At 40.2% G+C, this 18,701-nt stretch overlaps 1 protein-coding gene across 7 annotated transcripts in view; it reads left to right on the top strand.

The window, feature by feature from the left end:
* wdr37 (WD repeat domain 37) overlaps positions 1–13,547 on the top strand; it is a 156,408-nt gene extending 142,861 nt beyond the window's left edge. For 4 of the 7 annotated variants that reach the window (XM_070881581.1, XM_070881579.1, XM_070881580.1 and 1 more), the window contains 2 exons: positions 7,146–7,260; positions 10,486–13,546. In XM_070881581.1, coding sequence (XP_070737682.1) covers positions 7,146–7,260; positions 10,486–10,617 — 247 coding nt within the window. In that variant the 3' untranslated portion in view covers positions 10,618–13,546. Of the gene's footprint in view, positions 1–7,145; positions 7,261–10,485 lie in introns of all 7 variants that reach the window. The other 3 variants (XM_070881576.1, XM_070881578.1, XM_070881574.1) reach the window with 1 other exon arrangement.
* Positions 13,548–18,701: the final 5,154 nt, after the last annotated feature.

Raw genomic sequence — 18,701 nt, 5'->3', positions numbered from 1 at the left:
CAGAACAACGGCGCTAAAGGGATTGGAGTTGCGTGCGCCAGGATTTGCGCCGCATGGCACATTCAGGGTGCCGGTGGCACTAACCAGTACCGCCTGGGAACGTCGAGCCGGTGTGCAATACCCCCAGTTTCGACAGCGCAATTATTTTTGTTTGGCACTGACCCAGTAGCGCCCTGTATCGCGCCCTAGTGGGACTGTCAGGGAAAGTGGGAAGTCCGAGCTTTCCCGGCAGCGGTGAGGGAAGAAATGAATACATCAGGTAGTGTGATTGTTTTTCTTTTTTTTTCTTTTGCGATTTATGTTTATGTGGAGCGAGCAAGATATTGGGAATGTTTTTTTGTAAGATTTTTAGAATTATGCAATCATAGGACTAGACTTTCCCACGAGCCCCTCAATGTCCGATTGCCCGCCCAGACAAACCACTAACGTTTTGCAAGTACCGCTGGTAAGAATTTCCAAAATTAAGTTAAAAATAATCGGCGAGAAATTGGATCTTGCACCAGTATTCTCGCGCGGTTAAAGGCGAAACTAAGTGAAACGAGCGGCTCTTAAATTTAAAAAAACATTTAGTCCGAGGCTGCGGTTGGGCCGAGGGAGGAGGGAAAACATTTTTAAAAATTCACTAAAAAATAAAAAATGCCAAAACATTCCCAAGACAATTTTAAAGCTAAACGCCGTTTTACAAATAAAATAATAAATTAAGAACCTTTAACTTACCTTTCTTTACAGAGTACTCACCTACTGCCGTGTTTAAGCAGCTTTCACAGGGGGGTGGGGTTCCCTCGGCGATCTGGATGGGCTTCCATTGAAGCCAAACTTACGCCCTGGCGATTTTCTCGGTGGTGCACATTGGTGGTTTGCTCCCGGCGGATGTTTTGAGATGTTGGCGGTACCATTCACAATGTAAGGGGGAAACTTTCGCCGGGTGGTTTCTCTCCCAAAAACAGCTGTACCGCCGAGAAAAACGCCGAAAATGGTGAAAGTTTAGCCCATAGAAATTTACAGCACAGAAGGAGGCCATTTCGGGCCATCGTGTCCCCGCTGGTCGACCAAGAGCTATCGAGCCTAATCACACTTTCTAGTTCTTGCTCCTATACGTTACGGCATTTTAAGTGCACATCCAAGTATCTTTTAAATGTGGTGAGGGTTTCTGCCTCGACCACCCTTTCAGACAGTGAGTTCCAGACTCCACTACCCTCTGGGTGAAGAAGTTTCCCCTCGTATCTCCTCTAAAGCTCCCCCCATTACTTTAAATCCAAGCCCCTCGGTTGTTGACCTCTCTGCCAAGGGAAACAGGTCCTTCCTATCCACTCTTATCGAGGCCCCTCATAATTTTATACACCTCAATCAGGTCTTCCCTTAGCCTCCTTTGTTCCAAAGAAAACAGACCCAGCTTCTCCAATCGTTTCTCATAGCCAAAATTCTCCAGTCCAGGCAACATTCTTATAAATCTCCCCTGCACCCTTTCCAGTGCAATCACATCTTTCCTGTAATGTGGTGACCAGAACAGCACATAGTACTCCAGCTGCGGCCTAACCAATGTTTTATACGGTTCAAGCATAACCTCCTTGCTTTTGTATTACATGCATTGACTAATAGAAACATAGAAACAGAAATTTACAGCGCAGAAGGAGGCCATTTCGGCCGATCGTGTCCGCGCCGGCCGACAAAGAGCTGCACAGCCCCTGGTTAGCATTCCTAAAGGTTACATATAAACCTATGAACAATGATAAAATGCAAAGAGCACCCAGCCCAACCAATCTGTCTCACACAACTGCGACAGCCCTTATACTGAAACATTAAACACATCCACCCCATCTCTCCTGGAAGAGGCAAAAACCAGATTAAAAACCCAGGCCAATTTAGGGAGAAAAAATCTGGGAAAATTCCTCTCTGACTCATCCAAGCGATCGAAACTAGTCCAGGAGATCATGCTGGCCGTATTCTGTTCCCTGCAGTACTTACCATTATATCTGCGCCATCCAGCAAAAGGTCATCCAATCTAATCCCAATTACCAGCTCTAGGTCTGTAACCCTGCAGGTTACGGCACTTTAAGTGTCCATCCAACCATCTCTTAAAAGTGGTGAGGGTTTCTGCATCCACCACTCTTCCAGGCAACGAGTTCCAGATCCCCACACCCTCTGCGTAAAGAAGCCCCCCCCCCACCCCTCACATCCCCTCTAAACCTTCCGCAAACTACCTTAAAACTATGCCCCCTCGTTATAGACCCCATCACCAATGGAAATCGGCCCTTACTATCCACTATGTCCCAGCCCCTCAACATTTTGTACGCCTCAATGAGGTCTCCTCTCAACCTCCTCTATTCCAATGAGAACAAATCCAGCCTATCCAATCTGTCCTCAAGACTAAGATTCTCCATTCCAGACAGCATCCTAGTAAATCTCCTCTGTGTACCCCCTCTAGTGCAATCACATCCTTCCTATAATACGGCAACCAGAACTGCACGCAGTACTCTAGCTGTGGCCTAATCAAAGTATTATACAATTTAAGCATAACCTCCCTTCTACTTATATTCTATGCCTCAGTCAATAAAGGCAAGCATTCTGTATGCCTTCTTAACCACCTTATCCACCTGGCCTGCTTTGTGGTCCCTTTGTTCATCTACACTATTAAGTGGCCTACCGCCTAATGTGTAAATCCTTTCCTTATTAGCCCTCCCAAAGTGCTTCACCTCTCACTTCTCTGAATTAAATTCCATTTGCCACTGTTCTGCCCACCTGACCAGTAGATTGATATCCTCTTGCAGCCCATGACTTTCCTCTTCATTATCAACCACACAGCCAATTTTAGTGTCATCTGCAAACTTCTTAATCATACCCCCAACATTTAAGTCCCAGTCATTGATATATACCACTAAAAGCAAGGGACCCAGCACTGAGCCCTGTGGAACCTCACTGTATACAGCCTTCTAGTCACAAAAACACCCATCAACCATTACCCTTTGCTTCCTGTCTTCGAACCAATTTTGGATCCAACTTGCCACTTTGCCCTGGATTCTATGGGTTGTTACTTTCATGACCAGTCTGCCATGTGGGACTTTATCAAAAGCTTTGCTAAAATCCATATACATTACATCATACGCACTGTCCTCATCGACCCTCCTAGTTGCCTCCTCAAAATTCAATCAAGATAGTTAGACACGACCTTCCCTTGACAAATCCATGCTTACTGTCCTTGATTAATCCATATCTTTCCAAGTGAAGATTTATCCTGTCCCTCAGGATTTTTTCCATTAATCTTCCCACCACCGAGATTAGGCTGACTGGCCTGTAATTACTCGGTCTATCCCTTTCTCCCTTTTTAAACGAAGGTACAAAATTAGCAGTCCACCAGAGAGGATTGGAAAATGATGGTCAGAGCATCTGCTATTTCCTCTTTTGCTTCTCTTAACAGCCTGGGATACATTTCATCTGGGCCTGGGGATTTATCCACTTTCAATGCTACTGAGCCCCTTAATCTTCCTCTCTCACTATATTTATCTCATCTAATATTTCACACTCCTCCTCGTTGCAAAGTCTGCATCGCCCCCCTCTCGTGAAAACGGATGCATATTAATCATTAAGAATCATACACCTGTCTTCCGCCTCCACACACACATTTCCTTTATGGTCTCTAATCGGCCCCACTCTTTCCCTCATTAGCCTTTTGCTCTTAATGTATTTATAAAACATCTTTAGGATTTCCCTGATTTTACTTCCATGCTCTTTGCTTTCCTGATATCTTTTTTAATTGCACCACTGCACTTGTACTCCTCTAGGGTTTCTGCAGTGTTGAGTTCCTAGTATCTGTCATAAGCGTCCCTTAATTTCTTTATCTTACCCTGTATGTACCTTGACATCCAGGGGGCTCTAGATTTGTTAGCCCCACCTTTTTTTTAAGGGAACATACTTGCTCTGTACTCTCGGGATCTCTTCCTTGAATGCCTCCCACTGCTCTGACACTGATTTACCAATTTTATTTTTCAGAGAAAGCTCTGTTAGGGCGCTCCGAGGCCGGCTCTTTAGCTCAGGATATACAGTTGCTCAGCCGACCTAGCGCCCTGAGAGAGGTGTGGATCACATCCCTTAGCGCTCCGCTCCACACTCGGGGCCCAGCTGCTGAATTTTGTGGCTGCAGACGCAAACCTTTCCCAGCGTAAAATTTACCGTCCCTCCACCATTAGTGCCCTAATTAGCCTCCAACCGAATTTCCACCCCAAAATGTCTTTCATTGCAGTTGAATTTGGGCTTGTGTTTGCACACACAATAGAGGGAATTCTTTCTTCTCCACCCCCTTGCAATAAATTACAAGAAGACCTCAATAAATTTGCAGAATGAGCATATAATTGGCAGGTGAATTTCAACATAGATAAATGTGAGGTATTAGATTTTGGTAATAAAAATAAGGAGGTCACACATTACTTGGAAAATAAGAATCTAAATGGAGTAGAGGAGCCAAGGGATCTGGGAGTACAAATTTACAAATCACAAAGTTGTGACACAGGTCAATAGGAAAATAAAAGGTTACTGCACAAGATAAAAGGATTGGGGATAATATATTAGCATGGATAGAGGATTGGCGAACAGATAGCCGGGATAAATGGTTCATTCTCTGGTTGGCAATCAATAACTAGTGGGGTGCAGCAGGGATCAGTGCTGGGACCCCAACTATTTACAATTTATATTACCGACTTGGAAGAAGGGCCTGAGTATAACATAGCCAAGTTTGCTGACGATACAAAGATGGGAGGAAAAGCAATGTGTGAGGAGGACACACAAAATCTTCAAAAGGACATAGACAGGCTAAGTGAGTGGGCAAAAATTTGGCAGATGGAGTATAATGTCGGAAAGTGTGAGGTCATGCACTTTGGCAGAAAAAAATCAAAAAGCAAGTTATTATTTAAATGGAGAAAGATTGCAAAGTGCTGCAGTACAGCGGGACCTGGAGGTACTTGTGCATGAAACACAAAAGGACAGTATGCAGGTACAGCAAATGATCAGGAAGGCCAATGGTATCTTGGCCTTTATTGCAAAGGGGATGGAGTATAAAAGCAGGGAAGTCTTACTACAGCTATATAAGGTATTGGTGAGGCCACACCTGGAATACTACATGCAGTTTTGGTTTCCTTATTTACGAAAGGATATACTTGCTTTTGGAGGCAGTTCAGCGAAGGTTCACTAGGTTGATTCTGGGGATGAGGGGTTGACTTATGAGGAAAGGTTGAGTAGGTTGGGCTTCTACTCATTGGAATTCAGAAGAATGAGAGATGATATCGAAATGTATACGATTATGAGGGGGCTTGACAAGGTGGATGCAGAGAGGATGTTTCCACCGATGGGGGAGACTAGAACTAGAGGACATGATCTTAGAATAAGGGGCTGCCCATTTAAAACTGAGATGAGAAATTTCTTCTCTGAGGGTTGTAAATCTGTGGAATTCGCTGCCTCAGAGAGCTGTGGAAGCTGGGACATTGAATAAATTTAAGTCAGAAATAGACAGTTTCTTAAATGATACTGGGTTATGGGGAGCGGGTGGGGAAGTGGAGCTGAGTCCCTGATCAGATCAGCCATGATTGTATTAAATGGTGGAGCAGGCTCGAGGGGCCGTATGGCCTACCCCTGTTCCTATTTCTTATGTTCTTATAATAAAAGCTAAACAAGCACAGGGTTTATTTCTAGAGGGCTTGAATTTTAGAGAAGCTATGCTAAACTTGTATCGAACCTTGGGTAGACCTCATTTGGAGTACTGTATGCAGTTCTAGTCGCCATATTATAAAAAGGATGTAGAGGCACTGGATAGGGTGAAAAAAAAGAATTCCAAGAATAATACCAGAACTGTGAGTTTATATTGGGAGAGAGTGAACAGGCCGAGTCTCTCACCCGGAGCGTGATGAGAATGTGGAACTCGCTACCTGAGGCGAATCGTATAGATGCATTTAGGGGAAGCTGGATAAGCCTATGAGGGAAGAGAGGGTTATGCCGATAGAGTTAGACGAGGAAAGACGGGAGGAGACTCGAGTGGAGCATAAATGCTGGCATGAACTGGTTGGGCTGAATGGCCTGTTTCTGTGCTGTATATTCTATGTCTATAATAATGTGAACATTTTCCAGCCTGGAGTAAATTGTTTTTTTCCTGCTCTTTATGCCTCATTGGCTGTTGCTGTATTGATTTATCATTGATCCATTGTATAGAACAGTTATAAAAACAGAAGACTCCGAATAATAACATTTCTTTAATCATTTGTGCTGAAAATTGAAACAATGGCCCAGAAATTGCGGTCGGAGACTTCGCGCGGCCGGATGCCTCCGACCGCAAATATTTCTACGAATTTACCTGGTGGTCCCGGAGGTTCAGAGGTGTGTGGTCCTGGGCCTCTACGCGAAGACTTTCGTACAGGCCCACGTATCTCAAGAGCGTATGGGTTTCGTACGCATCACTGTGATCATGTGGACCTGCCCAACCTATCAGATTAGGGGATCCCATTCACATTTATGGTGGTTCCGTATATATGTATAAATAACGAAAACAAAAACCATCATATGTTTAAAATTAATTAAAATGGAATTTAATGAATTATTTACAACAAAAATTGAATTTTTTTGAAATAACTTTAAATATTTTAAAGGGTTTAAAATAACTTATTTCACAGGATTTCAACTGTTTTTAAATTATTTTTTACGTTTACTTTTCTGTACTTTAAAAGTCTTATGCTGATAAAAGCAGGCATACGCCTACTTATTTTCATTCGTAAGAATTTGAAGGAATTAGGCAAATAGCCCAACTCTCCGCCCGCGGAGGCCCTTCAGTTTCGGTGCAGTGGATCTCCTTCGGCTTCTTGACATCGCAGGTTCCGGGTTTAGACGCATGCGCTTCACATACCGAAACCCGGAACTTGCACGACCCCTATGGGCACCTCGTACCCGCCCGTAGGGGGCGCAAATTCAGGCCCAATAAGTCACAATAATTGAGCTGTACATTAGCCATGTTATATGCAGCTGAATGTGTACCCAGGTAACTTACTTGCGTCTAAGATTAGAAGACGTTGAATGTGTCCAGTTTGTTGTTGAATTCTAGCATAACGCTGATGTATTAAAATGTGTACTTGATCTGAAGTATTCATGAAATGACTCTGTCCTCATTTCAGGATAAGTGTTTCCGTTAATCAGAGGATTATAGCACTTCCTCATGACAATCGTCAGGTTCGATTATTCGATATGTCAGGAGTGCGTTTAGCACGTCTGCCCCGCAGTAATCGTCAGGTAATTGAATTTTCATTTCAAGAATTAATTTTTATCCCTCTACAAGGCCATAATTATCATCTCAACAGGTGACTTTTTATGCAGTTATAATTAAGAGAATTAGGATTGTCTTAAGATTTTTAAAAATGAATAGATGCATTTCAATGGCATAGTAATGGAGCCTATGTCTATCACTGTGCTTAAACCTACGTATTGACCAAACTTTGTGTTTCTGTCAAAATTTTTAATTGACAAATCTTACCATATCTGCAGAACTGCAAAATACTAAAAAAATTGAGCGATACCATTCCTTTTGTCAAGCAAGCTGGTAAATCCATCAGAATGAAACTATAGTGACATTAAAATTTATTCCATAAAGTTGAGTAGAGTAATAGTTTCTTGCAAAATTGGAACTTTCAAAAAAAGTAGCAATTATGTATGAAACTGTGAAATGATACATAGATTAAAGCTGACATTTCTGCAAGTATAAACTTATAAATGCCAGTACAATTAAATTTTTCATGCAACTCTGATCATGTATTTGGTAAGCTATATTAACGTTCTGGTTCAGTTGTGTTTGAGTTTTTATTGGTGTTAAGAAGGTAACATTGATTACACAGCAGCATCGTCAGGGCTAGCTTTAATATAATTGATTGTAAGAGCTTCTACAAGTATGTAAAAAGGAAGAGAGTAGCGAAAGTAAATGTGGCTGAGACAGGAGAAATTATAATGGGGAATAAGAAAATGGCAGAGATGTTAAACAAATATTTTGTATCTGTCTTCACAGCTATTTACAATCTATATTTATGACTTAGATGAAGGGACAGAGTATAATGTATCCATGGTGGGAAAGTAAGCTGTGAGGAGGACACAGAACCTGCAAAGGGATATCGACTGGTTAAGTGAGTGAGCAAAAGGTGCCAGGTCGTGTATAATGTGGGGAAATGTGAGTTTATTCACTTTGGTCGGAAGAATAGAAAAACAGAATTTTTTTAAATGGTGAGAAACTATTGAATGTTGGTATTCAAAGGAATTTGGGTGTCCTTGTGCAAAATACACAGAAAGGAGACATGCAGGTATAGCAAGCAAGTAGGACAGCAAATGGTGTGTTGGACTGGCATTTTTTGCAAGGGGGTTAGAGTACAAGAGTAAGAGTAAGGATGTCTTGCTGCATTTGTACAGGATTTAGTGAGACCACACCTGGGGTACTGTGTACAGTTTTGATCTCAGTAACTAAAAAATGATATACATGCCTTAGAGAGGATGCAACGAAGGCTCACTAAATTGATTGCTGGGATGCAAGGGCAGTCCTATGAGGAGAGATTGAGTAGATTGGGCCTATATTGTCTAGAGATTAGAAGAATGTGAGGTGATCTCATTGAAACATGTAAGATTCTGAGAGGATTTGTCAGGGTAGATGCTGAGGGACTGTTTCCCCTGACTGGAGAGTCTAGAATTAGGGGGTGTATTCTCAGGATAAGGGGTTGGCCATTTAGGACTGAGATGAGGAACAATTTCTTCACTCTGGGTTGTGAATCTTTGGAATTTGCTATCCCAGAGGGCTATGGATGCTCAGTCGATGAGTATATTCAAGGCTGCAATATGGACTCTAGGGGAATCAAGGGATATAGGGATCAAGCAACAAATGGAGTTGTGGTCGCAGATCAACCATAATGTTGAATTGCGGAGCAAGCTCGAAGGGCCGTATGGCCTACTACTCCTATTTCTTATGTTCTTCACATATAATTTGAATATACTTGAGTATTGGACTAAAATGCTCAATGAAATTCAATGTAGTGAAATTCAAAGTGCTTCACATGGGGGGACAAAAATCTAGGAAGGGACTCTTACTTAAATGGAAAGAAAATACTGTGTATGGAAAATGAAAGTGATCTGGGGGTCCTGATGGACAATACAGTGAAACTATCAGCAGCAATGCTCAGTGGCAGTGCATAAAGCAAATCAGATGTTGGGATGTACCAAAAGTTAGATATTGACCCAAAATAGTGAGGAAATCCTGCTGCTTTATAAATCATTGGTGCGACCGCACTTCGAATACTGTGCACAGTTTTAGTCGCCACAGTACAAAAAGGATATTGCAGCTATGAAAGGGTACAGAAGAGACCAACCAGAATGATTGAAGGGATAGCTGGATTGGATTATGAGGAATGATTATATTAATTAGACACGTTCTCACTGGAAAAGAGAAGGTTGAGAGGTGAAATGATTGCTGCTTTTAAGATTCTAATGGGACTAGATAAATGTAGACCATGGCAAAACTATTGCATTTTGTCTAGAACAGTCGAACCAGAGGACCCAGTCTGCACATGAAGGGGGGTAAATTCCAAACTAATCTACAGAAAAATTATTCGTGAGCGAATGGTAAACCGGGTCCTAGGGAGATGGTGAAAGCAGAAAGTATTGATTCATTTAAATGCTCATTAGAGTTCTTTCAGAATATAATATTTTGTGATCCAGTATATGTGTAAGTTGAAACATACTCAGGATGAACAGGTGGCTTTGGACCTATTGTTCCCAAAACGCTCCACCACTGGGGATTTTCCAAGCCTCATGTCGGGGTCTGTTGTAGACTAATTGATGAGGTTCAGTTTCCATGACAACAACTCCATTATTGTATCATGCGACTACCAGATTGTTAGAAGACAAACTAGATGGACCTTGGTCTTTTTTGTCTAGCAATTATGATCCTATAGTTTGACATCAGTGCAGAATAAACAAGTTATTATAAATTTGGGGCTGTAAAGTCAAAAAGTATCCATGAATTTCTAAGCACGATTGAGAATAGTAGTGTTTATTTTCGAGAAAACATTCCCTTCCTATGTGTTGTGATCAGTTATTTTACTGTCAAAGCTAGTCTTATCACGAGAAACTAAAGTAGAGTGACCATATTTTCTAAACTGAATCTTCGGGACACTCACGAAGGGAGCACCGCAAAATACAGGGCGGAAAATGGATGTTGCCCAGCATACTGCAGCCACAAAGCACGATCTCTGCATAAATTTACGTCCATCAGTAAGTGTCCCCCCCCCCCCCTCTACTGGTTGAAAACAGGAGATTGACATCCCTCCAACCAATCAGAACCCAGCTCACAGAATTCTTAGCATAATGCTGGTCGACCACAGCAACTGAAGAAATTAATTCAAACAGAAAAAGCTCTGAACCGGCAAGGGAAACTAATTTATTCTGGGCCAACCAGCCTCTAACTCCTTGTATTTTCTAATACAGGGCCATCGGCGCATGGTGTGCTGCACAGCTTGGAGTGAGGACAATCCCATATGCAATCTCTTTTCTTGCGGTTTTGATCGTCAAGCCATTGGTTGGAATATCAATATCCCAGCACTTTTGCAAGAAAAATAAGATACCATCGTGTGTTTCAGAAATGACTTTAAATAACTCCAATCTTTATATGCTTGCTATGTTTCTATTGCTGTTATTGCTGTGAGTCTTCCAGCTAAGAAAAGAGCATTGTGCGATTGGTGTTAAACGGCTTGACATGCATAATCTGCATGTAATGCCAATGAAACTGAGCTTGGTTAATAAACCAATCTTGTGTGCAACCATGCATATATTATAAATATTTCTTTTGTTTGTAATTTATGTGTTCTTCGCTGGTCGTTAGAAATGGTTGACCTTATCACATAGAACGTATAAATGATTTGCACAGAAGTTATAGCTGGATTCTGTAGCAGCGTGAGCAGGACATTTTTGAATGACTGAAAAAATGTGAAGTTCTGCTGAGTGTAAATTATGTGAAGGTTATAGTTGTGTTTGTTGTTTCTACATATCTGCCTTGTTGCCTTGTAGAAAATGCAGGGTTAGAATATAGCAATTTTGATGTGATATCACGCACTGTTAGTCATTTCTCAGTCTCTTTACATACAATATGTATCTGACTGTTCCAATATATTGCAGTGCATTTGTGAGATAAGTATTTAGACCTTTTTCCTAATTTCAGCAATGTCTGGAATTAGAAAAATAACCATTTGAGTGTCATACAAGTAGGCAGTAGGTTCAATCTACAGAATTGTAACTTAATATGATGTGGTTATGCATCTAATAGTCAACCTTATGGCCAAGCTCCTATATGTATTTTGTCAAAATGTACACTAATGGAGTAGGAATGCTAATTATTTTTTTGTAAGCGGTTTATTCTGAACTTTGTGACCCATAAGTCGATATTAAATGCACAGAGCCCTACCTCCAGTCTAATTACATTCTGTGTGAATGAGGAAATATAGTTAGTGTTATAATGGATGGTGTCAGGATGGTCCCTTTAAAGAAGACTCTGAAGACCAGTAAAGTGGGAAATGGGAAGAGGCACCATACAAAGCATTAAAAAGCTAACTTTGTCAGCAGTATGAGACTAGATTGCATCTTTCAGTGTTGTTCACAATGGCTAAGATATTTGAGAACACAAATGGGTTAAATTTCAAACTTAAACTATTTAGAACCAAATGTATATTTGCATATTTTTACATAATTAAGCACAATAGTGCTCAATTTTAAGTGGTTTGACCTGCAGCCATTTCAAGAGACAACATATTATAGTGTTATCCTTTGCCTGGCTTGCTATCAACCCAGTAACCCAACTTCATTAACCATTTTGTTTTCTTCATTGTTCCAAGTTGCTCTTGGTACCAATCAGGTTTTTATTGGCAGGTATGGATCTAATTGTAGTTAATTTTCTTTCATTAACCCCAAAGATTAGTGATGATCAAAGCTGTAGTCTGTTAGCTGCCTAAATATGCTGTTGCACATTGTTCATAATCTGTGTTTCAACTGATGGCTTTAGTGCACTTTCTGGTCGTCTAGTGTCAGCGCTACAGCTGATAGTGTGTTCATGATAAGGCAGGAGTCAGTTTTGTTTTCCAAAGATTGAACAATCCTATTTGGGTTATTTGGATTTTATATCAACAAATGAATGGTTGATTTTGCAATCAGCAGTCCATAGCTGCCTTGGAACTTCCTATTGGATAGATGCATACTGCAGTACGCTGAGTATGATTATGATACTGTTACAACATATGGCACTTTACAAGTAGAGCACTGGGTATTTTATTGATTAATCAGCAGATTGTTTTGGCATAAACTATAGATTATCCTATGTATGAAGCATCACTGGACAAACTATTCAAACTTAATACTAGTTTTTGTTTGCTTGTGTTTGATTTACATCAGTTTCCTGTGTGTTCCATGGCAACTCAGTACAAATGTAGTTATTTCTTTTCATTAAAGCATTAAATATGTGTATTATAAATGACAATTCCAATGTTCTGGGACTACTGTTTCAAATGTATCATAGAGGTGCAACAGCAACTTATAAGCAAGTAGAATGCATCCAGAGATGATCGTAACATTATTCACAACCAGTCATAAAAGCTGCCTGGAGCATTTCTACAGAGGAGAACGTATTTGTTGCAATAGATTGCTGAGTCAGACAGTAAATGGGATTTCTGATCCAAGATGATGTATGTAGATAACTGCCATGCTCATTTTTGTAAGGTTTATTCAGAACGCAGCACATGAACCACAATGTTGTGAAACAGGAGTGAAAAGATGTCTTACTTCTGTATTAAAATGAAACACTTGTGCACTACATTTATTTCTCTTGAAGAAACCATTTCACCGACCAACCAGTATTTTAGTGCGTCAGTGTTTAAAAATTTTTTTTTAGAAGCTTTAAACGTGTGTGAAATCAAAAGTGAAACAAAAAGGATCTCGTTTTGGCTGAATTGTGGTTATGATGATACTGATACTGCATTGCCCAGTGAGTTCTCACCCAACAGTTACATTTTTCTTACCAGAAACCATGATGGATATAACCACAATATCTGCACAGGTTTGTCGTCGAAGGTACTATCGTTTTTTTTGCTGATGTAGCTAATTTGTGTTCCTTCTCTACATATTACTTTTTCTGCTGCGCCATTTCAATGAAAAATGTTGTGTGATTAAGAAGTTTCTTGCATCTCTGCGTATAAATTCTCTTGGCTTATTGCACAATAAACAGAACAGCGATCAGCAATCTATCACAATGGAAGTGAATCTGACTGTTGGTGTGCCTTTTAGATTTTTTTTTTGCAGTGCGTATACATTTTACAGTAACTTGCTTTAGGTTGGAGTAATGGGATTGTGTGAATTCTCAATCAAAGGCAGAAGTCTTTAAGAAAACATTCAAATTACATCTTTTTTGTTTTGTAAAATCAACTGTCACTTTCTCATGAAATAAAAAGTTTTTTTTATGCATTGTGCCCAAATGTTCTACTTACAGCTTGTAACTTACAATTGTATTCATTTTTAAAGTATTCCTTAATATTTTGTGTTTGTATGTATAAATCAAAGCTTCTGTCATGTTTTTATGACCTGTAAATATAAACTAATGCAGGATTTGTGCAGAAATGTGAACTATATAATCAGGGTGTAACCTATTGATCAGAATATAAGATAACACTGTCTCAGAAGCTTTGATTTATAAAGATTTTTTTTCAATTCAACTGAACTTTCATTTGGCAGATCTAAGTTATATTTTTAAGCCCATCTTTACAAAGTATTTATGCGACCTACAAAATGTTCTTGTATAATGAAAATATTAAAAGTGAACTATCTTTTCCTCACAAATCTAAACTTTGTAGGTTGACCTATGTAGTTGGAAAAGTCATTTTGAGCAAAGTGCTCTGCAGGACTACTCCCTATTGAATTAAGATTGTGAACTTGATTCAGTTTTCAAAAAGGATAATTGATACCAGTTAATACCATGAACAATTCTGTACATTATGCCTTAATATTGTATAACTTTGGTGTTTATCTGCCACGCTCTTGATTGCTAAAGCCTTAAAAGCAGGGAAGTCTTGCTACAGCTACACAGGGTATTGGTGAGGCCACACCTGGAATACTGCGTGCAGTTTTGGTTTCCATATTTACGAAAGGATATACTTGCTTTGGAGGCAGATCAGAGAAGGTTTACTCGATTGATTCCGGGGATGAGGGGTTGACTTATGAGAAAAGGTTGAGTAGGTTGGACCTCTACTCATTGGAATTCAGAAGAATGAGAGGTGATCTTATTGAAATGAATAAGATTATGAGGGGGCTTGACAAGGTGGATGCAGAGAGGATGTTTCCACTGATGGAGGAGACTAGAACTAGAGGGCATGATCTTAGAATGAGGGGCCGCCCATTTAAAGTGGAGATGAGGAGAAATTTCTTCTGAGGGTTGTAAATCTGTGGAATTCACTGCCTCAGAGAGCTGTGAAAGCTGGGACATTGAATAAATTTAAGACAGAAATAGACAGTTTCTTAAACGATAAGGGGATAAGAAGTTATGGGGAGCGGGCAGGGAAGTGGAGCTGAGTCCATGAACAGATCAGTCATGATCTTATCGAAGGGCCATATGGCCCACTCCTGTTCCTATTTCTTATGTAAATGTCTGTCATTTTGTTACTCACACTGGAGTCTGGTGCATAGTTGTGGTCTTTCGTTACTATGGCAGAGTTCCCTTGAACTTGTCTGTCTTTTTAAGGCTGCTGCTCATGTATTCAACTCCCTGGGCTTGTTCTGAAAGAGCAAATGAAGGTAATTGTATCAGTTTGTAAACTCTGGAAATTTCAGGCCCCAGGCCGAAAGAACCCAGCATTTAAAGACTAGCTAACATTTTGTAAAAATTTGTTTTGAATCTATACTGAATTGTGATACGCTGGAGTGTGACAGACTTTCAACTTATTACCCAATATTAATTCCCATTGATTTCAAATCATGCTGTTTTTATAATGATCCGCAATGGCAATAGATGCATGACGTACATATATATTTTAAATGCTGCAGATCGTCTTCCTGCATTCAGAAAGGGAAACGTCAAAAGTACTTTATTGGCTGTATAGTGCTTTGCTACATCCTGAGGTCATGAAGAGTGCTATATAAAACCCAGAGGTCTGTGCTGAAACCCTTCCTGCCCATTGTATATATGAAATGGCCTGAAATCAGTGTCCCGACCAAGTAGTTAAATTTGCAGATGACAAACGCTTGGGCAGGAGTGCACTGGATTTAGAAGAGGCAGCCAAGATCTTACAAAGAGAGCTTTGCAGGATTTGCATCTGAGCTGATCAATAGCAAATGAAATTCAATGTCGACAAATGCAAGGTACTAAATATTGGAAAAACAATGTGGGAATATGTATTTCACGGATGGGAATAGGCATTGCCAAGGGGGTAGTTGGAAGAAACCCAAGGGTGTTGGTTGAATCGTTGCTGATGATGGCTAAGCAGTGTGAGATGGCAATAAAGCAAATAGGATGCTGTGTTATGTTGTCAAATCAGTTCAAACTCCCAGGGCTTGTGCTGAAGCTGTACAGTGCCCTGCTCAGCCTGCATCTACAGCATTACATATATTTCCATTTATCACAGCATCCCACAGGCAGAAAAGAGGAAAGCAACTAAGCTAATCATTGACATGAGGGAAGACCTGTGATGGACAGCTTAATCAATTATCTCAGAGGGATATGTCAGCCTTGACTCCATTGTGAGTTCAAACTCCACTTCAGAGACTTGAACATATAGTTTTGGTGACACTTCAGTGTAGTGCAGAGGGAGGGCTGCATTGTCAGTGGTGCTGTCTTTAAATGAAATATTAAACTGAGACCCCCATCTGCTCCTTTAGGTAGATGTAAAAGATCCTATGGCATTATTCAAAGAGAAGCAGGAGAGTTCTCCAAGTGTCCTGGCCAATATTTATCCCACAACCAATATTGGTAAAGCAGATTAACTGGTCATCTATCTCATTGCTTTTTGTGAAACCATGCTGTGCACAAATTGGCTGTTTTGGTTGCCATATTACAATAGTGACTACACTCCAAATTACTTCAGTGGCTGTTGAAGTGCTTTGAGAGATCCCGAAAGGTGCTGTATAAATGCAAGTTATTTTTACTAAAGTGGAAAGAGAAAGTAAGACTTGCATTTATATAGCGTCTTTCACAACTTCAGGGCATCCCAAAGCACCTTCCGGCCAATGAAGTATGTTTTGAAGTGCAGTCACTGCTGTAGGAAATGCAATGGCCAATATGTGCACAGCAAGCTCCCACAAAAAGCGCTGTGATAATGACCAGGTAATCTGTTCATTTAGTGATGTTGATTGAGGAATAAATATTGGCCAGAACACCGGGGATAACTCTCCTGCTCTTCTGAAATAGTGCCATGGGATCTTTTATGTCCATCTGAGAGAGCAGAAGGGTCCTCGAATTAGCAACTCATCTGAAAGCTGGCACCTTCAACAGTGCAGCACTCCCTCAATACTGCACTGGGGTGTCAGCTTAGCTTTTTGTGCTCAAATCTCTGGAGTGGGGCTCGAACCCACAACATTCTGATTCAGGTGAGAGTGCTACCAACTAAGCCACAGCTGACACAAATGTCCAGCGTTGTTCTGCTGCTCTGGCAAGTCCATAGTTGTGAAGGACAAATTTAGGATAGGTGTTGAAGTATTCCTTTACACAGAGGCTGAGCAACAGTTACATACTACGCTTATTTACGAAATACTAGATTCTTTAATAGGAATACTGTAGAGTTATCAAAGAATGAGATCAAATGGGGGCTGAAGGACCTTCTTTCTTTGGACCCATGATGTGCTGTACATCTAGTCATTAGTTGCTGTGAAGTGCTTTTGCTGCAGGTTCAAATCAGCACTTCCTTTTAAAACTGACTGATTTCAATTTAAAAATATGGAACATTTGATCTGGCAATCAATTAACCCGCTCTTAAAATAAGAACTGGCTGCCTTCACCCTTTAACTTCACCAGCTTCTACGGCAGAATTTTGAATAACGTGTTGGATTTGATCTTCTGTGCATATATTAGGATATTACAATTCTTGATTCTTCCTCATTTGCCCCCTCTTAAGTGCAACAGGGCTAACCCAGGTTAGTCAAAGAATCAAAGACAGCCCATTTAAGATGCTTTTCTGAACAGGATTGTGCTTACTGTTACAAGTCAGACACACTCTGGGTACCTTGTGCAAAATACTTTTCACAGGCAAACTTCCTACTAACTGAAACATAACATTTATGGGTAAAAGAATCTGGTAGGCAGTGTACCCTAGGTGAAGAATAAATCCAATATAGTGCTGATCAATTCAATGGAAATCAGTACGAGATGCCTCATATTCACCTGGTCTCACTGATGGACAAATTATATGCTGGACTGAAAGACTACATTTAAAGCTATAAATTATGAATCACATTTAATATGTAAAATTAAACAGAAACGAGAAAAAAACATGATTTCCTTAGATTATCATGTCTCAACTCCAAGTGCTTATAATTTAAATTTTTATTGTTTGAAATATCAATATTTCTCAGCAGTACTTTAAAGAGCTTCTGTTCTTGAGTCGAAGATTTGATTGAAGCGCCTTGGGACGTTTTACTATGTTAAAGGCGCTATATAAATAAAAGTTATTATTGATTCACTTTTACATGAGAGGTAACCTCACGGAGTTCTCTGTTTACGCCAGTGGGCATACAGTGAAAAATCGAACGAGTGTACTGGGGAAAAGAGTTGCCACGTTTATACCCAAGACTGTCAATCAAAAATAAGAAACCTCCAACACCTCTCGACAACCCTTCCTTCATTCATGAGACCAAGACAAGCTGTGCGGCTGATAACGAGGGCTCCCTGTTGAGGCAGCAATCTCAACCAGTGACCTTTTGTAGGCCTGGTACAGTATTAAGTGAACTAGACTGAAAATTAGGGAAGATTAGAATCCCCATGCTCCACATTGCTACTTTTTCTTAGGTGAACTTGAGGTTTTATCTCACTGAACAAAAAGAAATGAAGAACAAATTGCATTTATATAGAGCCTTTCACGACCTCAGGTCGTCACAAAATGCTTCCAGCCAATTAAATACTTTTGAAATGTAATCGCTCTCAAAGGAAAACGTGGCAGCCAATTTACGCACAGCAAAATCCAACAAACAGCAGTGAAATAAATGACCAGATAATCTGTTTTAGCAATGTTAGTCGAGGGATAAATATTGGCTCGGAAACTTCAGGCCCATGTGTCTAATTCTTCCCCTTCCTTATGCTTCTAAATCCTCTCATTGCTTTATATGCCTTAGATAAATGCTACAACTGAAAGAGAGTCAAGGAATGCCTTAAAAAGTTGAGGCCATCCCACTTTCTCACTATGAAAGTTGATTACTTAATAGTTACAACAAAATACTGCCAAAGTATGTACTGGCTCACAAAAATTTCTAAAAGCTTTGTCCCCTAAAAGTTGTCATAATTGGTTATAACTGTTGAAAGAAAAAGATAGACTTGCATTTATATAGTACCTTTCATGACCTCAGGACTTCTCAAAGTGCTTTCTGCCAATGAAATACTTTCAAAATGTAGTCACTGCTGTGAGGTAAGAAATGCCGCTGCCAATTTGCACACAGCAAGTTCCCGCAAACATCAATATAGAAAC

This window comes from Pristiophorus japonicus, chromosome 5, assembly GCF_044704955.1.
Source record: "Pristiophorus japonicus isolate sPriJap1 chromosome 5, sPriJap1.hap1, whole genome shotgun sequence".
Classification (NCBI taxonomy): domain Eukaryota; kingdom Metazoa; phylum Chordata; class Chondrichthyes; family Pristiophoridae; genus Pristiophorus; species Pristiophorus japonicus.
Note: the sequence above shows the minus strand (reverse complement) of the source record. Positions and strands in the feature narration are given on the sequence as shown.